Source organism: Euprymna scolopes, chromosome 15, assembly GCF_053919585.1.
Source record: "Euprymna scolopes isolate OS-2025 chromosome 15, ASM5391958v1, whole genome shotgun sequence".
Lineage (NCBI taxonomy): Eukaryota > Metazoa > Mollusca > Cephalopoda > Sepiida > Sepiolidae > Euprymna > Euprymna scolopes.
The window spans coordinates 87,864,619-87,886,116 of NC_136496.1; the positions used below are offsets into that span (position 1 = coordinate 87,864,619).

Consider the following 21,498-nt stretch of genomic DNA (forward strand, 5'->3'; position numbering starts at 1 on the left):
TGATGTAAACACCCCAAACAAACAGTAAAATCCTACCCTTACACAGTAGAGATTCCTAGATGCCAGAAAGCCTTCTACTTTGATAGTTTCTTTCTCAGAACTGCTAGACTTTGGAATTCCCTTCAGGGTTCCTGTTTCCCCAACTGTACTGACATGCAGAAATTAAAGTGTAATGTCATCTTGCTGCTAAACTCTCAACAGTCTCTGCAACTATGTCCCAGATAGTAACCCCTACATCAAAGTGGCACTGTGCCTGGTTTAGGATGAAAATGCAAAAGGTATTTTAGTGAAATATTGCTTTTTTTCATAATTATAATTTCTTTACCAGAGTTTACATGATTTTACTTTTTGTATTAATGTTCCTTTTTTAATATATAGTTCCGTTTAACTTTTAAAATAGTCACCAAGTGTGAGCAATACAATATTAAAAGGACATTGTTTTTTTTGTTGGGTTTTTCTGAAATTTGTTCAAAGTTGCTTAACATAACAATTAAATCTTGTTAAATAGTCTTGAGATATGAATGTTCTCGTGTTCAAAAATATCAAGAACACCACTTAGAAAACAAAATGAACATTAAAAAAAAAAAAAAACTAACATTTTTTTCATCATAAAAAAAAAATAAATATGCAAGATATTAAATCAGAACTTTATTTTAAAAGCAAGATTAATGTTCATTTACAATTATTTTTGGTAGCAATTTACCAGAATCAAAGAGAATTCTGCAAAGACATATTTTGAAGGGGTATTTTGTTGGTAAATGCATAAAACCACCAGATAATCTCATCCTTCCAAAAAAGATGAGAACGGGGGTAGATATGAGTTGATTCAGTTGAATGATGCGAATACCATTTCAAAACTATGACCATTTATTTTGAGACTTTTTTTCATTAATGCATCAAAGTCAATTCTTCTCCTGCAAGAATATAAATTAAAACAGGTGGAGCAACCACTACCGTTTGCCAGATTTCTTTAAACCACCACCACCTGCAGAAAAAAAAAAAAAAAGATATTAGAAAATATTAAAGGTGGTAGTTTTATCACTGGTTTAATTCTCATATCCTACAAATTCAATATTTTCATTTTAAATAACCAAGGCTTTTTGTGGATCATGGAACCATTCTCTTCAAACAAGTAAAACATTTATAGATTTAATTTGTTTCAGAATATAATTAAGACCAGGTTTGAAATACTTTATAATGGCAGCCATAAAACTATTTAATTATGCAATCATCTATAATACGTCCCTGTGAAAGAGAAAATATATTAATTTTTTTTTTTTTTTTTTAAACTCGAATTTTGATTCAAGATTGTTCATTAATTGTAACAATTTAATTAAAATTTTGTTGAAACATGAAAACAGCCGTATTGATTTACACAAACTACTGAACATTTTTTTTTTTTTAACTAAACCTTATACATACGAATATAGTAATTAAAAACAAAATAACATCGATACTGTAATAATTTGCTTCCAAAATTGAATTGAGAGGGGGGGGGGGGAAGCAGAAATCCTGCCTTTTCCAAGTTTCTAGGGAGAAAAAACAAAAAGCGTTTTTGTTGCTCTATAGTTTGATAGACTTCATGATTAAATCAGTTCTTTACTGGAAATCATGTTATTAAAATACAATAGAAATTACATGGGTGGGGGGTTCAAGTTTTTACTTGCTCCTTGAACGACATTGGTATTGTATCTAGACATGTCAATTTACATCTTTAACTAGCTTCTACTGCTTCATAGCCAGTATGAAGAATGGGGAAAAAAATTTAATATTAGAAACTGTTTTGTAGTAAAACTAGTTTGCTTTAAACAAATGCTGTGCGAATTTTTGTGAGGAAAAATGTTTAGTATAAAAAAAAATATTTTTTATGTTAATTCCTTTAAATTTATAAAGATGTATCCAGTTCTTGCATACTTGTTCAGAAATTTGTTTCTGAAAATATTTTTTTATAAACCAGAATTATTTCTGTAATCTTCATTTAATATTTGTCAGTGATGGGACGATTCCAAAATTTTCCGATTCTGATACAATTACAGATTCCAATTCTTTTAAAAATCACTAAATATTTAGTCGTTTTTCTTTAGATTACTCTAAAAACCAATGTGATATCAGGTAGATATTTTAGCGAATGTAAAAAAAAAAAAAAAAAAACACTTGTGGATAATCTATACATTTTAATTTTGTTTGTAGCTTTTAATCAATAAATACTTAACATTTTCTTTAATAGTAGCAATGGAAAATTAAGTTTGAAACAAAAATCAAAGAAACAATTACTAGAATAGTTTATGACATCGGAAAGTAGACAATTTTTTACTATTTTGATTAATCGTCCCAACACTGATATTTGTATAAGTAAAAAAAAAAAAAAATAAAATAAAATGAATACTATCATATTGTATAAGTAAAAACAAAAAAACGAATACTATCGAACTCTTTAATTTTCTGGTTTTTATTAAAAATAAAAAAAGGGGGGGATATACTGACCCATTGGTCCCTTTTGAGAAGCTTTGGCTTTTGCTTCTTTCATTGCTTTTTCCTTTTCTTTCTCTTTTTGTTTAAAAGCCAATTCATCCTGACAAAAGAAATTAGAAAGATTCAGCATTTATTCATATTACAAATTCTTCAAAAACTAATCAGTTCAGTTGAAGAACTAAATAAACCAACACTTTACAATCATGTCATTCTTTAAATTTCAAGGCAATCAAGATCAGTCTTCAAAGACTTAAATTAACCCCCCCCCCAAAAAAAAAAGATCAATATTCCATTAGTGTGCAATATCATCCAGTATTGCCGACTAAGCTCTGCTTTGAGAGTAAAGATCTTTTTTTTTTTTTATTGATTAATTAGAGGCATCATGCTTTTCAACTCACATGTTAGGACACCACAAGTACCCAAACTGTTCATAGTCACTTATGTTCTAAATTATGTCACAAGTTATTTTGAGATGTCCACATCTACGTGATGGCAATTCCAAGCATGAATACATGACTTCGACGCTTATGTTTATATGACAAGAAACAGATCAAACAAAAATGACTACAATGCCACACGAAGTTGTGATACCACTGACTGACATTTCATGTTAAGAAAACAAGTCTTATGAGACAAAAGAAGTTAATATTGCCAGGCCGAGATAGACTTAAATATAGTAGACCTCGCCACCGAAAGTCACAGGTGTAATACTAGTCATGGACCAACAGTACTGACTATTACAAAGAGTTGTTACTTTTTGTTTCAATTCTTAAAGAAATTACTGCAGGATTCATAAAACTGACTCAAAAGTGACATTTTATTTTTCGAAAGATAAAAAATTATTTTACATTTGGACACATGCAATTTCTTTTGCCGAAAAAAAATACTGAATTTTCATATTTGCTAAGTGTACTTAATTACTAATTCATACGTTTTAAAAATACACTAGTTTTTAAATAATTTTTAAATGGGATTTTTTTGTTTAACATCCTTTTTCTTCATAATACAGCAAACAATGTTGTATTATTTATCTTCCGAAGATTTTTTTTTGAAGATATATAAATAAATTTTTTTTAAAAAAAGCGACTTTTTGGTCAGAAAGTTGAAAATTATTTTTTTCTCTTAAAACTGGTTAACAATATTTACAGATTTTTCCAGTCTGTTCTCTTATCACAGTATTATTCATATATTGGAGCAATCTATAGTTTTCGATATCAGGAGTCAATAAATGTAGCAAATGTTTAGTCTTAGAAGTAAGCATTTTAGCTTTATTTTTCTTTTAAATTTATTAAATTGCACTAAAACTTTTTTATACAAAAAAAGTTTATTTCTGTGAAGTTTTTATATTTGTAAAACGTAATCTTTATCCTCGTTCCAAAGTAAACATTTCCATAAAAATAAAAAAAGTGTTAACCTAAAACTGTTTAGACACCACAAAGATCAAATCTTTTGGACTTTGACCCCTTGGCAGCTCAAATTTGACCCAAACTGATTAAAAAGCTTGCCCTATCTCTGAACACCCTTTATGTAAAATTTCAAATGTTTAGACCAGAAATTGGCTGAGTAATTTGGTAGAGACCGCAGAAATCAAATTCTTTTTAATTTTGACCCCCCCCTTAACATTTTTTGGGGAGCTCAAATTAAATTAAAAAGTTTGATCCATGTCCAAGTAACTTACATCTAAAATTTCAAGTGTTTAGACCCAAAATTGACGGAGGAGTTTGGTAGAGTTTTCAAAGGCCAAATCATTGATCTTTGGCCCTACGACAGCCAAATTTCCGTCCGAAAACCGATTAAAAAGATTTCCCCAAATTTCAATACTCCTTATGTCAAATTTCAAGTCTATAAACCGAAAATCGACAGAGTTATTTGGTAGGGAAATGTACACAGACACACACAGACATTTTCCCTTATATAGCTATATAGATTAATATTGAAGAAGTTCAGTTCCAGTATAAATTGTATTTCTTATTTTTCCTTTTCAATGCAAGTTTTTAAGTTGTGTTTTTTTTTTATAAAAAGCTCTCATTATCAACAATCTGACTGTTAGACCTTGTTTGCTAGGATCTTAGGTGTGACATCAATTTTCAGTGCTAGTGCCTAATATAACGATGGTCATGTTAAATACCCACACATTAAAACTCGGTTTAACTTTCATCTTGTGATTAGGCAAGTAAATACAGACAAAATAGAAAAGGCATACAATTTGGAAAATCTAACAAATTAAAAGCGATTAGGATTTTTTTTTTTTTTTAACTAATAAAATCTATTTTACAGTTTAAAATGTACACAAATTACAGCAGTTATTAAAACCAATTTTTAATAATTTAGTCAGTTTTAATGGAATATATAATACATTGTTTTTGCATTATTAAAGTATTATAAAAAATGTTTAAAGAGAGTAATTTACCACAGTCCATGGAAATATTTAAACCAAATTCATAAATTATTTTAGCTTAAATATTTTACAGCAAGCATATTTTTTTCTTTTATTTACTTATTAAGAACAGCATTGACATGATACATAAAATCATTTCTTATATTTTTACTGCATTTACTTATTTTTACATCTGGTTGAAATTTTATAAGTTCAGATTACATCGGCAACTTGACAATTTCCTGCTTGTTTAATTGAATTCTGCAAATAATGCTAAAATATTTTAAATTTAGTGTGGTAATTCTGGTTGTACTGATTAATCGGTAGGTAATCAGTCAGTTTGCTGATTAATTACTTTTCTCTTTCCAATTAAATTTAAACCATTTCATCACTGCCAAATGACTCATCAGATGGCTTTGACAGATTTACATAGTAACTAGTAATTTAACTTAACAAATGTTAAGTACAGAACAATTTCCAATTCTTAAATATAACTCAGCAATTAGATAAGAAAAAGAAATTACAAAACAACTACAAAGTACAAATTGTAATTCTTCAAGTAAATAACTATAAGCTGCTGCATCTTCTGCTGCTCTCCTTTTGTTTTCATAGTCTTTTCAGTATTCAAAGTTGAATACTTTTAAGTTGTAATGTAGAAACAGTTTCTCTATTCTCAGGAGACAGCCTGTTCCTCGTAGGTTCATACACATTACTACCTGTACTAAAGAGCTTCTCACTATACACAGATGAAGGTGGTTCGTTTGAATATTTTGAAGCCAGTTTATTCAGCAGTGGTAAGGTCTCCTGTGTCTTTCACCACTGAAATGGGTCATCATCTCTAGTAGTGGTAAAGCTACATAATGATTAAGTTCTTTTGTTCATTTTCTACATGCTTTAAGTTTTCATTTGTTACTGTAGGCTAATTCGAAGTCATCAAACAAGCTTGAAAGAGTTTTATTTTCATTTTTATCTTGACCCTCAACAGAGTTTGAAGAAGTGCATGAGGTGCCTTCAATAAGTTTATAGACTTTTTTCATATGAGAACTTTTATTGATAGTATACACATGAAACTTTTTTTTTTTTTTTTAATTCCATTTTCACCCAAAACAAGGCACAGTGCCACTTTTATGTAGGGGGCTACCATCGGGGACAGTAGTTGCAGGGATACTATGTAGGGAGACAAGCAGCAAGATGTCTATTCACATTACAGTTGAACTTCTGCATATCAGTACAGTTGGGAAAGCAGAATCCCAAAAGGGAGTTCCAGAGTTTAGCAGTTCTGGGGAAGACACTATTAACACTATTAGAGTAGAGGGCCTTCTTATATCTCGGGATCTACTGTGCAGGGGTGGGACTTGGCTGCTTGTCAAGGGTATTTACGTCGAAGGAGTACAAAGGTTTGTAGTTCATCAGAGTACCCACCATACAAATAATTGTAAAACAGGCAGACGGATGAAGCATTTCAGAATCTATCAGGTTGGCGACTCTTTTGAACCCTGTCCAGAAGTGAGACTCGTAGCAGGTGCACCAGCCCAAATGCGGCAACAACACTCCTTACATGGGCGAATGGTGGCTTTGAGGTACAGGATACTTTCAGGCATAAGTAACTTTCTAGCACGGCAGAGAGAGACCACCTTCTTCGCAGCAGCTTTGGCAATGCTCTCAATATATCTGTTCAAACTCATGTTCCCTGTGAACGTTAGGCTGAAGAGTTTGAAAAAAGTACTTTCAGATAAGATATCTTTAGCCATAGCTATTGGTGGTTGAGAAGGTTTCTTGTAATTATTGAAGGAGACAAGCTTAGTCTTAGCAGCATTGAATGTGACCATCCATTTTTGTCTCCATTCCATTACAGACTGGAGGTTTTTCTCTAGGGTCTTCGCCATTTTCTTAGATATGTTTGTTTGTTTTACCCTCATGTCTGTTATAGTGTGGTGTCAACAGTAAATATACCCATCTCAGAGAAAATTTTATCAGGGAGGTCATTTATGAATATTAAGAATAATAAAGGTCCAAGGATAAACCCGCTGAGGTACTCCTGCATTTATATCATATTGCTTAGATGTACAACCGTTGAGGACAACCTGGATTCTTCTCTTCTTTAAGGATTTAATTATTCGTCCAGTGATACCGTATGATCTAATTTTCCTAAGGCCATCGTGCCATACCCTGTCAAAAGCCTTAGATATATCTAAGGCTACCGCTCTACCCTCCCCTGCTTTGTCCAGTATATGGTATATACGTTCAGATATTAGTTAGGATATCTGCTGTAGAACGGGCTTGCCTAAATCCATATTGTTGGTCGGTCAGAAGTTTAGCAGCTGTAAGGTGATGGACTAGAGCTTGGTTAATCATGGACTCAAATATTTTGGCAAAAAGCGGGAGGAGGCTAATGGGGTGATAATTTAATGGGTCAGTTCTTTCGCTAGAATACTTGTAAACTGGTACCACAGAAGCAGTTTTCCAGTAGTCAAGAAAGCGAGATTTGTTAAGGTATTTGTTGTAAAATTTGGAGAGGACTGGTGCAACCTCAGCATTTAATAGCACAGTCGGGATGAGATCAGGTCCACATGCTTTTGAAGTGTCTAGGTTCTTTATGATATAATACACCAGAGAAGAGGTAATTTTCAGATCTAGTATGGCGTCTGTCTGCAAAGGAAAATCGGGGAGGGCGTGATTTGCTGGGTTCAATGTGGAGTTTGAGGCAAACATGTTAGCCTTCTCGGCTGTCATGCAAACAACCTCAGGATTGTTGAATAGTGGGGGAATTATTGACTGCCCATTATTTACTACACTGTTGTAGATTTTCCAGAAATCTCAGGTTCCTAATTTGTGTTTCGATGCGTTTTCTGGTGGTTCTGGTATATTCACTCCGAGCTGTCACTATTTCTTTCTTACAATTACTTCTATATACTTTTTTCTGTTTGTACTGGACTTATGTCAGTTAAATCTGCGGTATGCATGCTGCTTTGTGCAATGGCTGCTGCACAAGTAGAAGTGAACCATTGGGGAGAGTGGAGTTTGCTATAGAACTTCCATGTGAGGACATATGCTTCAATTGCTGTTTTGAACCATTCAGTGGGAAGTCCCCTTTAAAGTAATCTCCTCTGGTTACTTGTGTAAAGCCCCATGGAATTCCTTGCGTGAATATGTCAATGACCCTCATCACAGCTTCTTTTGTCTTCTCAATTGTTACATGACAACAGTCTGTTTTCCTTGAGCTTAGGGAATAACAAAAAAAATCACAGGGAGCAAGGCCTGGACTATAAGGAGGAGGAGTAACTGTCTTGATTCCCATCTTGGTCAAATGGGATTGACATGTATATACTTCTAGCAGAAACTGGTTGCCATAACGGTTGAAAGTTGTTAATATTAGGTTAATTTTTTTACATATTTTAATTATGTCTGATATCTAATTAGTAATTTAGATCAATAAAATATACATTATCTCAATCAGAAAAAAAAATTAAAAAAATATAATATATACATACATACACACACACACACACACACATATACAGGGTGTCCATAAAGTCCGTGTGCACTTTAAAAAATTTATAACTTTATTTGTATTTGCAATAGAAATAATCTGTAAAATGGATTTGAAAGAAGTAAATCTATGTTTTTAAGCTTTTATTGAAATTTTATTTAACTTTCCACATGCTCTCCATCATTAGCAATACAAAGGGTAATACGATTTTGCAGTTCACGAAAAACATTTGCCAAATGATTTATAGTAATGCCTGAAATCACATTAGTTATTCTAGCTTTCAAATCTTCCAGTGAACTAGGTTTGGTTGCATACACAATTGTTTTCACATGTCCCCATAAAAAAAAAATCTAATGGAGTCAAATCTGGCGAACGTGGAGGGCAATCCACCTCTTCCGATCCATCTGTTGGGAAATTCCTGATTTAGAAACTGTCTAACACGCCGAGCAAAGTGACAATCTTGAAACACTGTATCATCTTTCAAGTTTAATTGTTCAAGTTGCAGAATAAAGCAATTCTGCAACATATCTAAGTAGCTGTCACTGTTAACACGATCTTCAAAAAAATATGGCCCTATCATTCGATTTATTCCCAAAGCACACCACACATTAACTTTAAGATAGTCCCGTTCATGTTCAACAGTTTCATTTGGGTTTTCAGTTCCCCAAATTCGGCAATTATACCTGTTGACCTTGCCACTAATGTGAAATGTTGTTTCATCAGAAAACAGTAAATTACTCACAAATGCATCAACATTGTTTTTCATTGAACTGGTGACAGAAAGTTAGCCATGCATAATAATCCTCTTCTAACAACTGTTGATGTAATTCAATTTTGGAAGCTTTCATATGAAGTTTTGCCCGCAGAATCTTATGCACAGTAGACTTTGGCAGCCCGAGCTCCAATGATGCCTGTCTTACAGACTTTCTTGGACTTGCAGTAAAGGATTCTTCTATAGAAGCAACACTTTCGTCACTGACACATGGCCTTCCAGACCGTGGTTTATCATGGACAGAGCCTGTCTCTTTAAATTTTTTCATCCATTTAACAATGGTGTTCCTATGAGGCGCTTTTTTATTGTATTCAATGCTAAACTTTCTTTGTACAGCAATAGTAGATTTCAATTCAGCCAACCAAAGGACACAGTTTACTTTTTCCTCAATTGAAGCCATGGGATCAAATTGATTCTGAAAAACAAAAGAAAATACTTTTTACTTACCTAAAAATTGTTACGAATTTTGTAGTGAAAAATTATTCAATAACTATACTTAAAACTAGATACACAAAACTTAACATTTTTTACAGATTATTTCTATTGCAAATATAAATTAAGTTATAATTTTTTTAAAGTGCACACAAACTTTATGGACAACCCTGTATATGGTGGCAGGAGTCCAAAAATGAGGAACAAGAGTATGACTGATGAAGAATGCTTTATTTTCAGTTCGCACATTATCACAATTTACTGTACAATTCCTCAACATGAAAACTAAAAGATAAAGTAATCATTTTCTTTGACAGTGATTTAAAGTACAAAATAATGTTAATTCGATAGGAAAAGAAAGGGAAATTTTCCATTTGCTCACATCTACAGGTCAGGCAAAATGATCCGACATATTTGTAGTTTTAATAAAACGCGAATAAAGTAAAGAAACATAAGTGTTTCTATTTTCGAAAAGTACATATGCCATTTTTTTATACAATGACATTGTTTTTTTCTTTATAATGCCATTGTTTTTCGTTTCTTTAAAAATTAAAACTTCTTTGCCTTCTATTAAACCTAGAAATGTGCCAAATCATTTTGCCTGACCCTATATTTGCCTTAAATTCAGTGCAGTTGTAAAAGTCTATATGTTAATGTATCATGCGCGTTATTTGTTAATATGGTGAAGATGATGTATGTCTTTTCAATGAATTTTCACTGCCAAGCAAAAGGGAGTTAACTTGTTCTCGTTTACAATTTAGTTAATATTATTGTCATTTATGACAACAAAATTTTCTGATAAATTGGTATTAGAAAACCTATTAATCGGTTAATTGGCCAATTTGCTAGTTGGTATATCTCTAGTGGTGATTTTTTCTGGTAATTTGCAATTTTTGCAATCCACAGCTTGTTACAATTCAAAAACCAGCATGTTCTATGAGAATATTTGGAAGAAATCATTCTCAGACTTGTTAGGAATGCTAGGAGTCAGATCTTTAATCTTGGAATAATCAAGTCTAAATATTGGAAATCTTCAAAAATAAGTTGGATATTCAGGCATTTTAAGAGATGGGTCTTATACTTTTAGACTTGACAACTCTTGACATATCAAAAGCCTTTGATAGAGTATGGCATAAAGGTTTACTTCACAAGATCTCCAGCTACGGTATAGCTGGAAATGTAGGCACCGCCAAAAATGGCCGAAAAATCAAGTTGTTGTTGTTTATTAAAACGAAATTACATTTATTAAAATCCATTATTTCTGAGTAACTTTTTTTTTTCCAGAAAGATAAAACCCTGAATTATAGAAAACAGAATAATGTAAAACTTTTTCTACTATTTTTAATTAAATTTTAAATGTTAAGTTAACAATTGACATTTTTTGTCTTGCACAAAAAACATACATAAATATTAAAAAAAAAAAAAAAAAGAAAAGGTTTTTGAAATAATTTATTTATTTGTTGTCTAAGATTTAGGATGATTTTCTATGAGAATATGCAAAAATATTATATAAGTACCTGGATTTCAAATAATTCCACTTATTCATATAGGCAACCAGTTACTTCGCGTCGATCTAGAGTCTAGATCGACAATGTTTAAGTTTGCATTTGATAAAAAGCAAACTATGGAAGATCACACAGGCCAAAAAAAACATTTTTCAGTGACGAAAATTTCAATGTATTATTAACGCTGAGGCTGGCCAGTACCAGATGGGTGACCATTTGTATGAGTTTGGTTTTTAATGTGTATGTGGGGGCCAGGCTCCCCAAAATGGGGGGGGGGTCAATTTAAAGCAGAATAAAAAAAAAAATTATTTCATCAGCGCGTTTGGTCCACCGTAGTCGAAAGGCGGCAAACGTTTTCAAACGAGATCGAAAAAATGATGCTATTTTTAACACAAAGGGCATAATATTTATCGAATTTTTTTTTTGTTTTGTTTAACTTAAATTAATTATTTTACTTAACATATTCACCGAATTTCACACTTCAAAACTCAAAAGCGGGATAATTAAACACAATCGAAGTTCTGATATTCAGACGTCAAAATAAGGTATGCAAACAATTTTTTTTTTTTTTAATCTATAATTCTGTCCCTTACAACAACACAATATGTTGTGTTCAGTTTCAAATGATTATTTTAAGCATATTTGTACCCCCTCAAAACAGGGGGGGGGGGGTTGCAAGCAAAAAAATATATATATATAAATATCGTTTATGAAAAATAAGTAGTTATAAAGTTCATTTTTCTTTTAATAATCGCTGAAAATTTCGTATTGATCGGATAATTACCTGATTTTTGGTAGATTTTTAAAAAGATGGTCCGTCAAAAAGTACTTACCCCCCCCCCCCCCAGTTTTGGCGGTGCCTATGGAAATGTCTTCTCAATTATTAAATCATTTCTCTCTGATAGGTTCAGAAGAGTAGTGGTTGATGGGCAGAAATCAGAAACTCTTAGTATTAATGCTAGAGTCCCTCAGGGGGCCATCTTCCTGATCTATATTAATGATCTTCCAAATCACATCCTTACATCATTCGTAGACATCTATGCTGATGACACTACTATCTATGGTAGCACATTTAAGACAGTAAACGATCAACTTCTGATTCTCTCTCCTCTGATCCTGAGCAAGTGGTACAATGGGGAAAGAGGTGGCTTGTTACTTTTAATGCATCTAAAATCATACTTTTATCTTTACATCATCAAGATCTGATCCCCATCTGGCATCAATTGAAATGAACGGCTCTCGTCTTGGGGAGGCCTCATGTTTTAACAAGCTTCTGGGCTTGACCGTTACTCCTGATCTTAAATGGAACGCATACATTAAATCTGTTGCCAAGGCCGCTTGAAAAATGGTGGGATCCTATCGATCCAGTAGATATCTCACTGCTGATGCAATTCTATCTATATAAGAGCCAGGTACGTCCAAGGATGGAGTACTGTTGCCACATCTGGGTAGGAGCTGCTAGAAAGGACTTGTCCTGCATTGATAGAGTTCAAAATAGTCTTCGTAGCCTTGTGGGGGGATGTCCTTTCCTCTTCCCTGCAACCTCTTTCTCACAGAAGAGATGTTGCGAGTTTGTTTTATCGTTATTTTCATGGCAAGTGCTCGGTTGAGCTCCATTCTATAGTCCCCCCCCCCTCGCCAAACTTTCACAAGAAACACCCGTCTAGCAGAAAACACTATCAATAATTTCCACCCACTCTTTATCTGTGTCTAAACCTAAACGTAGATTCCATGAGCAAAGCTTCTTTCTTCGAACTGCACGCCTATGGAATTGTCTTCCGTTTTTCTGCTTTCTAGCTGATTACAATATAGTTGTCTTCAAGTCTAACGTAAACAAGTTTTTGATGAGCTGTTCCATATAAGTTAATAAATTTACCCAATCTCCATTACTAACGGTTACTATATTGTCCAATTTCTACTGTACACTTTAATCCTTATCCTCGAGTGGCCTCTTGGCCTTGATAAGTGGTAATACCTATGTAACCCCCCACTTCTTTAATCTATAATTCTCAAGTGAAAAGCATTTAATAACAAACTGTAAAACTTTACCATCCACATCAATTGAACTTTAAACATGCCATAGATGCACACCTGCAATCACGAAATTACACTTTTCTTCTGATGAATATATAGTTACATTAATGATAATCAGTGTCTTACTTTTTTTTTTCTTCGATGCATCTCCTACACCAGCAAGAAAACTTATAAACCCACTGTTTGACCATTTTTGGCAAAACGTTTTTTTAGAATGTGATCATAAATAATCGCATCCAGATTGAAATAAAACCAAATGAAGCCAATTTCATGCAACTAACACCCCCCACCCATAAAAAAATTAATCCTCTCTCCCTCTCACATATCTAAGAGAACAATGTAGCCGGATTCAAATTATAATAGACTAGCCTGGGTGCCCGGCACTTTCCGGGTGCTGGGGGGGGGGGGGAGAGAAAAAGAAAGTGGTAGTAGGCAAGCAGGCTCGAACCTGTGACATGAAGGTGGAGAAGAAAGTAAAAGAAAATCTGATGCCTTACCATTACTCCATGACATGATCGGAAGTTCGGAACATTAAAATTAGGCAACGTCAATCCAACTTATGACTTGCAAAAATGGCTGCTAAAAAAAAAAAAAAAACAAAAACAAAAAAAAAAACGACCCTCTCCTTATAAAAAACTGCCGAATTGAGGGTGAAAGAATTAATGTTTTTGGCAAATGTTTCGATATTTGTCATCAGAGACATTGAGCTTCACAATGATACTGAGCTCGTGAAAATCCTTCACCTTTGTCGAAAGTTTTAGGCAGACATGCAAATATACATACATTCATTCATTTAAACACAGGTGAGATTTATATTATAGATTAACATCGGCTGAATTTGAGATCTTATCAGCCCGACTACATAACGCAAAATGAAGTACACATACGCAATTTAACCACCTTACAACATAGTCGATACATTAAACGTGAAAAGAAAACTGTTCCAGAATGTGGACATCTATAAAAAGTAGACAATCGCATCAAAGATAAGTTCACAAGGCACTATTCCCTTAAATAAAAGGGAGGAAATACTTGTTTCACCCACATTAAACCAACTATAAGTAAAACTACGGCTGTTGAAATGCATATCTTTATCAACAAACAAACACAAACAAATATGCTCCCCCCCCCAATCATTGTTTATAATTTATACATTGTTTCATTATGCCTATTATTTTTCTTGTTGATCAAGAGTCATAATGAACTGGCCATCATCATCCGTTATCTCCCCTGCTACAATAACTACATACAAATCTGAATCATAGTAATAAGACCTGATTTATTAAACTATTAAACTATCTTTGATCTAAAAAGCAATAAGAATCCCACACCTCAACCAGATTATAATAAAAAAATAAATAAATAAAACTTACGTCATCCATTTCTTTCTTGTCTTTTTTGGGAGCCTTTAAAGGTTTCTTCTTTCCTCCTAGAATATAAAAAAAAAATTAATAACAAATCCCAAAGAAATAAAATAAATTATACAAAATACTGTTAGAAACTCACCCAATATATATTACAATAATATATTAGGTGGGTCTCTAACAGAATTTTGTATGATTTTTAATTTTTTTTTATTATCCAACCATTAAATATTTAGGTGTCAGTAGTACGCTAACATTCTTCTCATTCAAACATATCACTTTTTGAACTGATTAAACGTTTTAAAATAAGCAAAACCATTAAAAACTTTTTCAGAGAAATAGAAGAGTAATTTGTCTTTAATAATTTGTTTTTGACCACTTTTTCGTATCTGTGGATTGTAAAACAAACCTACTTTAAACCATTCAGTAACGGGAAGACAAAGGATACTGCTCCACAGGACAACTGATGTGGTCCCTGACAGCTTCCTAGTCAGCCTTCTTGTAGTACCTTGTCATTTTAAGCAATGGCTATTCAACTTGGGACCAAGAGTTTAGGGTGATGCCTATTAATATCTCAGAGTGATCAGCATTTCCGAGTGGGTTACATTTGTTACATAATCCTCGGGAACAGTGGTCAGAAATAGGTCTAGAAGTGAGGTTTGCTGATCCTGACAATTTGGAAGACGGGTCGCCAGCTGTGTAACTAGAGAAACCAAGCCAATTACGGTGGTGAACATTAAAGTCATCAAACACATGCACTTGAGCGTTACTATCTAGGCAGAGTGCTGAATCTAACTGTCGAAGTTGATTAGGATACAGTTTTGGGTTGAGGGAGAATGAGAGAGAAAATATAACAAACACTATGTTGCAAGTTTAGTTTAAAGCATACAAAACTAAATTAAACTTGAAAATACCATAAAAAAAATATAGCTTTTCAAATTTAGTAATCAAGTATAAACTGGCATTTTTATTTGATTAAATAATTCGACAAAAATGATTTGTTTTAATTTTTACCATGCAATAATTTATATCTGTTTGAAACTGGTTTAATTTAAAAAAATGTTAATGACCGTTTTCGTACAAGAAAAAAGTCTACTGATGTCGGTTCACTGCTATGACTTCAGAATAGAGACATGTGAGCGAGAAAAAGCGAAAGTAGAATTAGACAACAGCTACATAAGAACTTTTTTGTGTTTTAAATTTTTTTTAAGTGTTTTTTTTAATTAAAACTAAAAGGTAGTGTAAATCCTGTTGTAATGGAATGAAAAACAAAAAGGCTGTATTGGTCAAATTCAAACCCACAGTTGAATCTAGTTAATCACTCAAAAATTGAAAATTCAACAAAATACTTAGCTTGCATTAATTTATGGATTTATTTTTTATACCCTATTTTTTTTACTTTGTTAGCCATTCTGGAAAATCACAAGTATTGTTTTTTTTTGGGGGGGGGGGGGGAGATTTCATCTTTCTTTCTTATTTTCCTTTAACAGCCAAGTATACCAAATGTTTCCTAGGCGCTGCCGCTTGTTAGGATAGAGTCGACAGATTGATCTTCTTTTTATGTGGTTTTAAGCAAAAACAAGTGCTTAATTGTCATATCGAAACTAGTAATATATTAAAAAATTACAAAAATTTAGAACTGCTATTGTGTTTTTAGTTAAAAAAAAAAAAAAAAAAAAAAAAAGCATCATTATATAGGCTACAAATGTCAGAAGCCATTAGTGGCGAAAAGGAAGATATGTCCCTTGTATTCTTAATTGTTAAGGTGTTCACATCTAGAGAAAATGAAATTTCCCCAACTCGATTAATTTTCGTAACTTTTGGATAAATTACTATTTCGACATGACAATTAAGTATTTACTTTTGCTTATAAAAAAAAAAAAAAAACCTTGATCTGTCAACTATCTTAACAAGCACTTTTTTTTTTAATGGCACTCATACTCAATCTAAAAGCACCATCATTATGAAACATGGCAAATATATATTCTATATAGTGGGTTCATTTTTATGGTATCAACATTAGTACATTTAAATTTTAAACTCGGTATTTTTTTCTTTTACTAATGTATTTAAATAAAATCAGTTCAGTCTTCAAATTAGACAACTGGACTTAGGATTAGTGGTAGAAGATTAAGATTTTCGTGCTTATGTATCTGTTACCGCATTTTTTTTTTAATAGTGTATTTTCAAGTTGAAGATTCAATTTTTACGATATTTTTGTTTATTAAATTATTGAGTGAAAGTACATAATAGTTACAAAACAGCTTCCCTTCCCATTAAGAATGGCTTTCTTAATATCGTTATCCTTTCAGCACAATAATAGATGATGCAATGCATTGATGCAGTGCACAAGTACCCATTTTTGGCAGACCTGAACGAGCTTTCCCCCCTGCCGTAAAATTAATTCATTTTCAGGGTTTTTTTCTGCGGATTATCATCGATAACAGATTTAACTTTCATCGCCCAAATTTGACAATTTTGTTAAGCCATTTAAAATGAAAATGCGCTTGCTTCGGACATCAATTTTTTAAGGAAATTTGGGTCACTGTCCACTAAATCCCGTATTATCATAGCATAGTCTAATCTCTTTTCGTAATCTCTAGATTGTAACTCTTGAACTAACTGTATTTTATAGGGATGCCGTCGATATCATGGATTATTCTTTGGAGAGAAGATCGGGAAATTCCCAATTGACTGGATCTTCTGGTTGAAGTGGACGGATTTTCAGCGATACTCTGTTCCACTTCTTCCCGATTTTCATCAGTGGATGGCGAAGAGGGTCTTCCAGATCTTGGTAAATCAGAAAGGGTATTAAACTTTTGGAATCTGTTGGCTATCCTCTTAATTGTCCTAGCACTTGGGGCAAATCTGTTGAAATGGCGACGGTAACTTAGCTGGGTTTCAGAAATTGACCCATGTGATTCAAAGTACCACTGAACGATGAGGGTTCGTTCCTCGATGGACACACGAGTACGACTCATATTGGTGTTGGAAGGGTTGCTCTAGTTACTCTGAAAAAAAATTAAATATTAGCAGGAATTTTTTTTTTTTAATTTATTTAATAACTTAACGTGGGGGATCACTTTTCAATTAAAACGTTTGAATTTAACCTGGGGGGGGGGACTATTTACAAATAGTGTCGTGCCAAAAAAACATAAGCACCTACTTTTTTTCTTTTTTACAAAAATGGAAAACGTGAAAAGGGGGAAGCTCATTCAGGTTCTCCCTATTTTATTTTTTTACCGTTGATTTTTATATAATTCGTAGTTTTTTGTTTTGTTGTTTTTTTCTCCTAAAAATCCCCTCCTCGCCATTTTAACAAATTTTATTAATTATTTAGAATCATACCCGATGTTGCCAGGGAGTCTTTACTTTCATGCTGGTTTCGCCATTTTATCTAAATTAGTGATGGCGTCCATTCTGAAAATCCGCGAAAGCTCTTGTAGTTTTAATTTTCAGTAAAATATATTTTCAGCCTTCAGTCATTTTATAGCATTATGCAAGTTTCAAATCAGTTGTTTTGTTTTGTTTATTTGGGGGGGGGGGGGGCTGAAACTATTTTTTTTATGTGAACACCGTGAAAAATTTGGCGGGCAGCAAAAATCTTGGTACTTTCGCAGTTTACGAGCTGTACTATTTTTTTAAATTAAATATTTACGGTGTATGTTGTTCGTTGAATTGTTAGGAGGGTACAGAATAGATAAATACATTTTCTCCCCATGTTACGAATAGGTTTCTTATTTCAGCACGGATCAGAAATTGCAGTACTAAAAATATTTCCTTAAAAATTAATTTTCATATACATGCAAGCTTTTTTTTTTTTTTTTTTTTTTTAGTTTGCAGGGAACTTTTACTAAAATAAAACATGAAAATCGATATCGAATTAGACAAATTAAATGTTACGAGAATGGTTGCGTTTCGTAAAAATGCTACGTGAACGGGAGACAAAAACCACTTTCGTAGTTTTAATGCCCACGGCAGCGAGAATTAATATTTAAAGAACTAAATGAAGAACGCCACAAGTTTGGAACAAGGTTTTAAAAACGAAAAATGACGAAACATCTACACAAAAAACATTTTTTGAAACTTTACCTTCACGGCTAGACATGTTGGCTTGTAAAGTTCAGAATGGCAAAAAAAGAGCGGTTTAGTTTTCGACGAAGCGGTAAAAAGGAAATTCGAATCTGCGCATGCGTCCGAAAACTAACCGGGTTTTTTTTTGTTGTTTGTTTGTTTTTCTTATTTTACTTGTATTTTATTATATTTTTACTTATCATTTTGTTACTTTTTTATTTAAAAAAAAAAAATAAATAAATAAATAAAATGATTATAGTAAACTAGCGTCTTTCTTAATTTTCTGCGTGGCGCTACCGGAACCGGTGACGAGACAAGACATTACCCTTGCTTCCACCCCCCCTGTAATTCAGGAATTGTATTTTTAAGCGATTGATTGAAATAAAATAGTAAAACGACATTATTGAAAAGTATACAATAAAAAATAACAAAATTATACAGTGAAAAATAACATAATTAGTCTTTATTTGCACGAATTGTGCTATTAAAAGTGCACCATAACTGGTTCACAAAAAAAAAACAAAAATGGTTCGATGTTAAAATATCTAGACCCCTCTAAGAAGAAGCAATATATGTGAGTGGTCTGTTGTTCCTATTTACAATGCCTCCCCACAGGACAGAGTTAGACACCAGGGTCGTTTTTTAACGTGGAGAAAAGGAACAAAAATTAAAAATTGTCTCAGTCATGAAGGATTTCTCCTCCATTGACAGAGAGCAATAAATTGAAGTGTACTGCAGCAATAGGTTGTTGTGGTCTGTTGTTAGCAGATCTTTTAACATCTTTAATTATTGTTCTGGAATCTAAATATTCTAATTTCTTCTATCCACTTAACTTATTTACTATTTATTATTGATGTATGTTATTACTTGAGGTTGTAATAATAAAAAACATATTTGGCTCTACTAACGTATTGAGCACTTTTTATCCTTGTTTTTACCACATATATCTCTTAATATATATATATATATATATATATCATTTTTAAAATATAATTATCCACTGACACGTGTTTCGTCGTCCACGACTCATCAGAATGGCTGAATCTAGCGAGATTCGAAATCGGCACCTCGTGATAAGAAGCCTGAACCGCTACCATGCAGCTAACCTCGCTGGACTACTAAATGTATTACTTTTACGTAGATGTTTTTATTTGTTTTTGTTAGCATATATATTATTTTTAAAATATAATTATCCACTGACACGTGTTTCGTCGTCCACGACTCATCTGATGAAAAAAAATATGATATATATGCCGGTCCCCATTTAAGAGGGTACCAGATTGGTCAATGGGAAAATTATTCCCAAAAAGCATTTAGGTAAAAATGCACTTTCGTATAAATACGTGAATTCATTCAAGAAAGTATCGCTAACAAAAACAAATAAAAACATATATATATATATATATATATATATATATATATATATATATATATAGAGAGAGACTTGTATGTAATATACTGAGTTCGTGTAATCCAGTAAATATTCATATACCAATAAGTTTTAAGCCAAAAAGAGATGACTTAAAAAGTAAGCTACAAAATTATCATATTTCATAATTGAGCATTAATATACTGTGTAAGCAAAATCAAGACATTCAAAAAAGGTGTTGATGGCAACAAAAAGTGTATTTCATTTTACATTATAATTGTTTCCATGCCCGGTCGACAATTTCAAACATTATATCATTTGAAAATTTTCAAAAACCAGCATTTCTTCAGACTTTATGAGATCGGGATACAACGGAAGAATTGAATATAATAAGACCAATAATAGTAAGAACAACAAACCTAACTGCACAATCTCGTATAACATGGCAATGAGAGCTAGAAAAAAAAACAAAGATCAATAAGGGAAATGCTGAAAGTGATCAAAAGAATAGGAACGGTGGGGGTAATAATAACAGCAGAACAGGTAAGGATGAGGGCGGTACCATAAATAAGAGAAATAGGTGCAAGAGACAGGTTTGGTTCAATCCACCATTCAGCGAGCATATCAAAAATAATATACCTAGGGAATTCTATAGAATAATAGACCAAAACTTCCCCCCGGAGAATAAATTAAGCAAAATAATAAATAGAAACTCTGTAAAATTATCTTTCTCAACGTCCAGCAACTTAACTAAAACTATAATCAGTTCCAACAATAGAAAAATCAGCAAAATAAGGAATAATAACGAATTAGCATCAAATGAAAATATCTTAGACAGAAAATCTAATTGCAGAATACCTGGGAATTTTCCCTTGAGTGGGAAATGTCTAACCTCGGAAATAGTGTATAAATGCGAGATAAAAACCGACAATACTAAAAAGATATATCTGGGGGCCATTGGAACAATGTTTAAGGACAGATACAGAAACCACGTAGTATCCTTTAAAAAGGAATCTGAGGTAGAAACTAATAGAGATGGCGTTAACGATAGCAGGGGGGAGGGTACAAGAATTCAGCATTAAAAATAAAACCAAAAAGAGGAATACAACTGCATTAGATGATTGGGTTAGGAAACTTAATAGAAATAATGGAGATTTTGAATTAAAATGGTCAGTAGCAGACAGGGGGTGGAAGTATAGCCCTGGGAAATCAAAAAGGTGCAATCTATGTTTATTGGAAGCCTTTTACATAGTAAATTCTCAAGAGGAAATTTTGAATAAAAGACTAGATGCCATACAGGGATGTCTTCACAGGAATAGGTTTCTTCTATCATGCCTTAAATGTAACTGAGGTATAACTTTTTACAACAATAAGGATCCTCGGATTCTAGGATTAAATTTTAATGTAGAGTTAAATAGCTGGGAATGATATAATCGAAATGAAGGATCCAAATCTAACATGCAAATATAGTTTCTATTATTCTAAACTGGGTAAGAAATATAAATAAAGTATAAAACTCATCTAAGAACGGTGAGCATTTTTTGTATTAAGATGTAGCAGTATTGATGGTGAAATAAGTGACACCCTCTTCAAACCAATAAAACAACTT

At 32.7% G+C, this 21,498-nt stretch overlaps 1 protein-coding gene across 2 annotated transcripts; it reads right to left on the reverse strand.

Moving 5' to 3' along the window:
- Positions 1-633: 633 nt before the first annotated feature.
- On the reverse strand, positions 634-18,673 carry LOC145293956 (translation machinery-associated protein 7-like). 2 transcript variants are annotated; one of them, XR_013869799.1, is made up of 5 exons: positions 18,539-18,673; positions 14,456-14,511; positions 9,082-9,526; positions 2,485-2,572; positions 634-985 (listed from the first exon to the last, which is right to left on the reverse strand). XR_013869799.1 is itself a non-coding variant. In XM_080140826.1 (4 exons), exons 1-4 carry the CDS (start codon positions 18,552-18,554, stop codon positions 951-953), a joined length of 195 nt encoding a protein of 64 aa, XP_079996952.1. In that variant the 5' UTR covers positions 18,555-18,673; the 3' UTR covers positions 634-950. The 2 variants fall into 2 exon arrangements, 1 of the variants encoding a protein (XP_079996952.1); XM_080140826.1 differs by lacking the exon at positions 9,082-9,526.
- Positions 18,674-21,498: the final 2,825 nt, after the last annotated feature.

Bases quoted from the DNA above. Each gene is read 5' to 3' on its own strand.
- LOC145293956 (XM_080140826.1), bottom strand. The intron at 2,573-14,455 runs GTAAGTTTTATT...TTCTTTTGTCAG, and splicing joins ACAAGAAAGAAATGGATGAC to GATGAATTGGCTTTTAAACA. The intron at 986-2,484 runs GTCAGTATATCC...TTTTTTCTGCAG, and splicing joins TTCTCAAAAGGGACCAATGG to GTGGTGGTGGTTTAAAGAAA.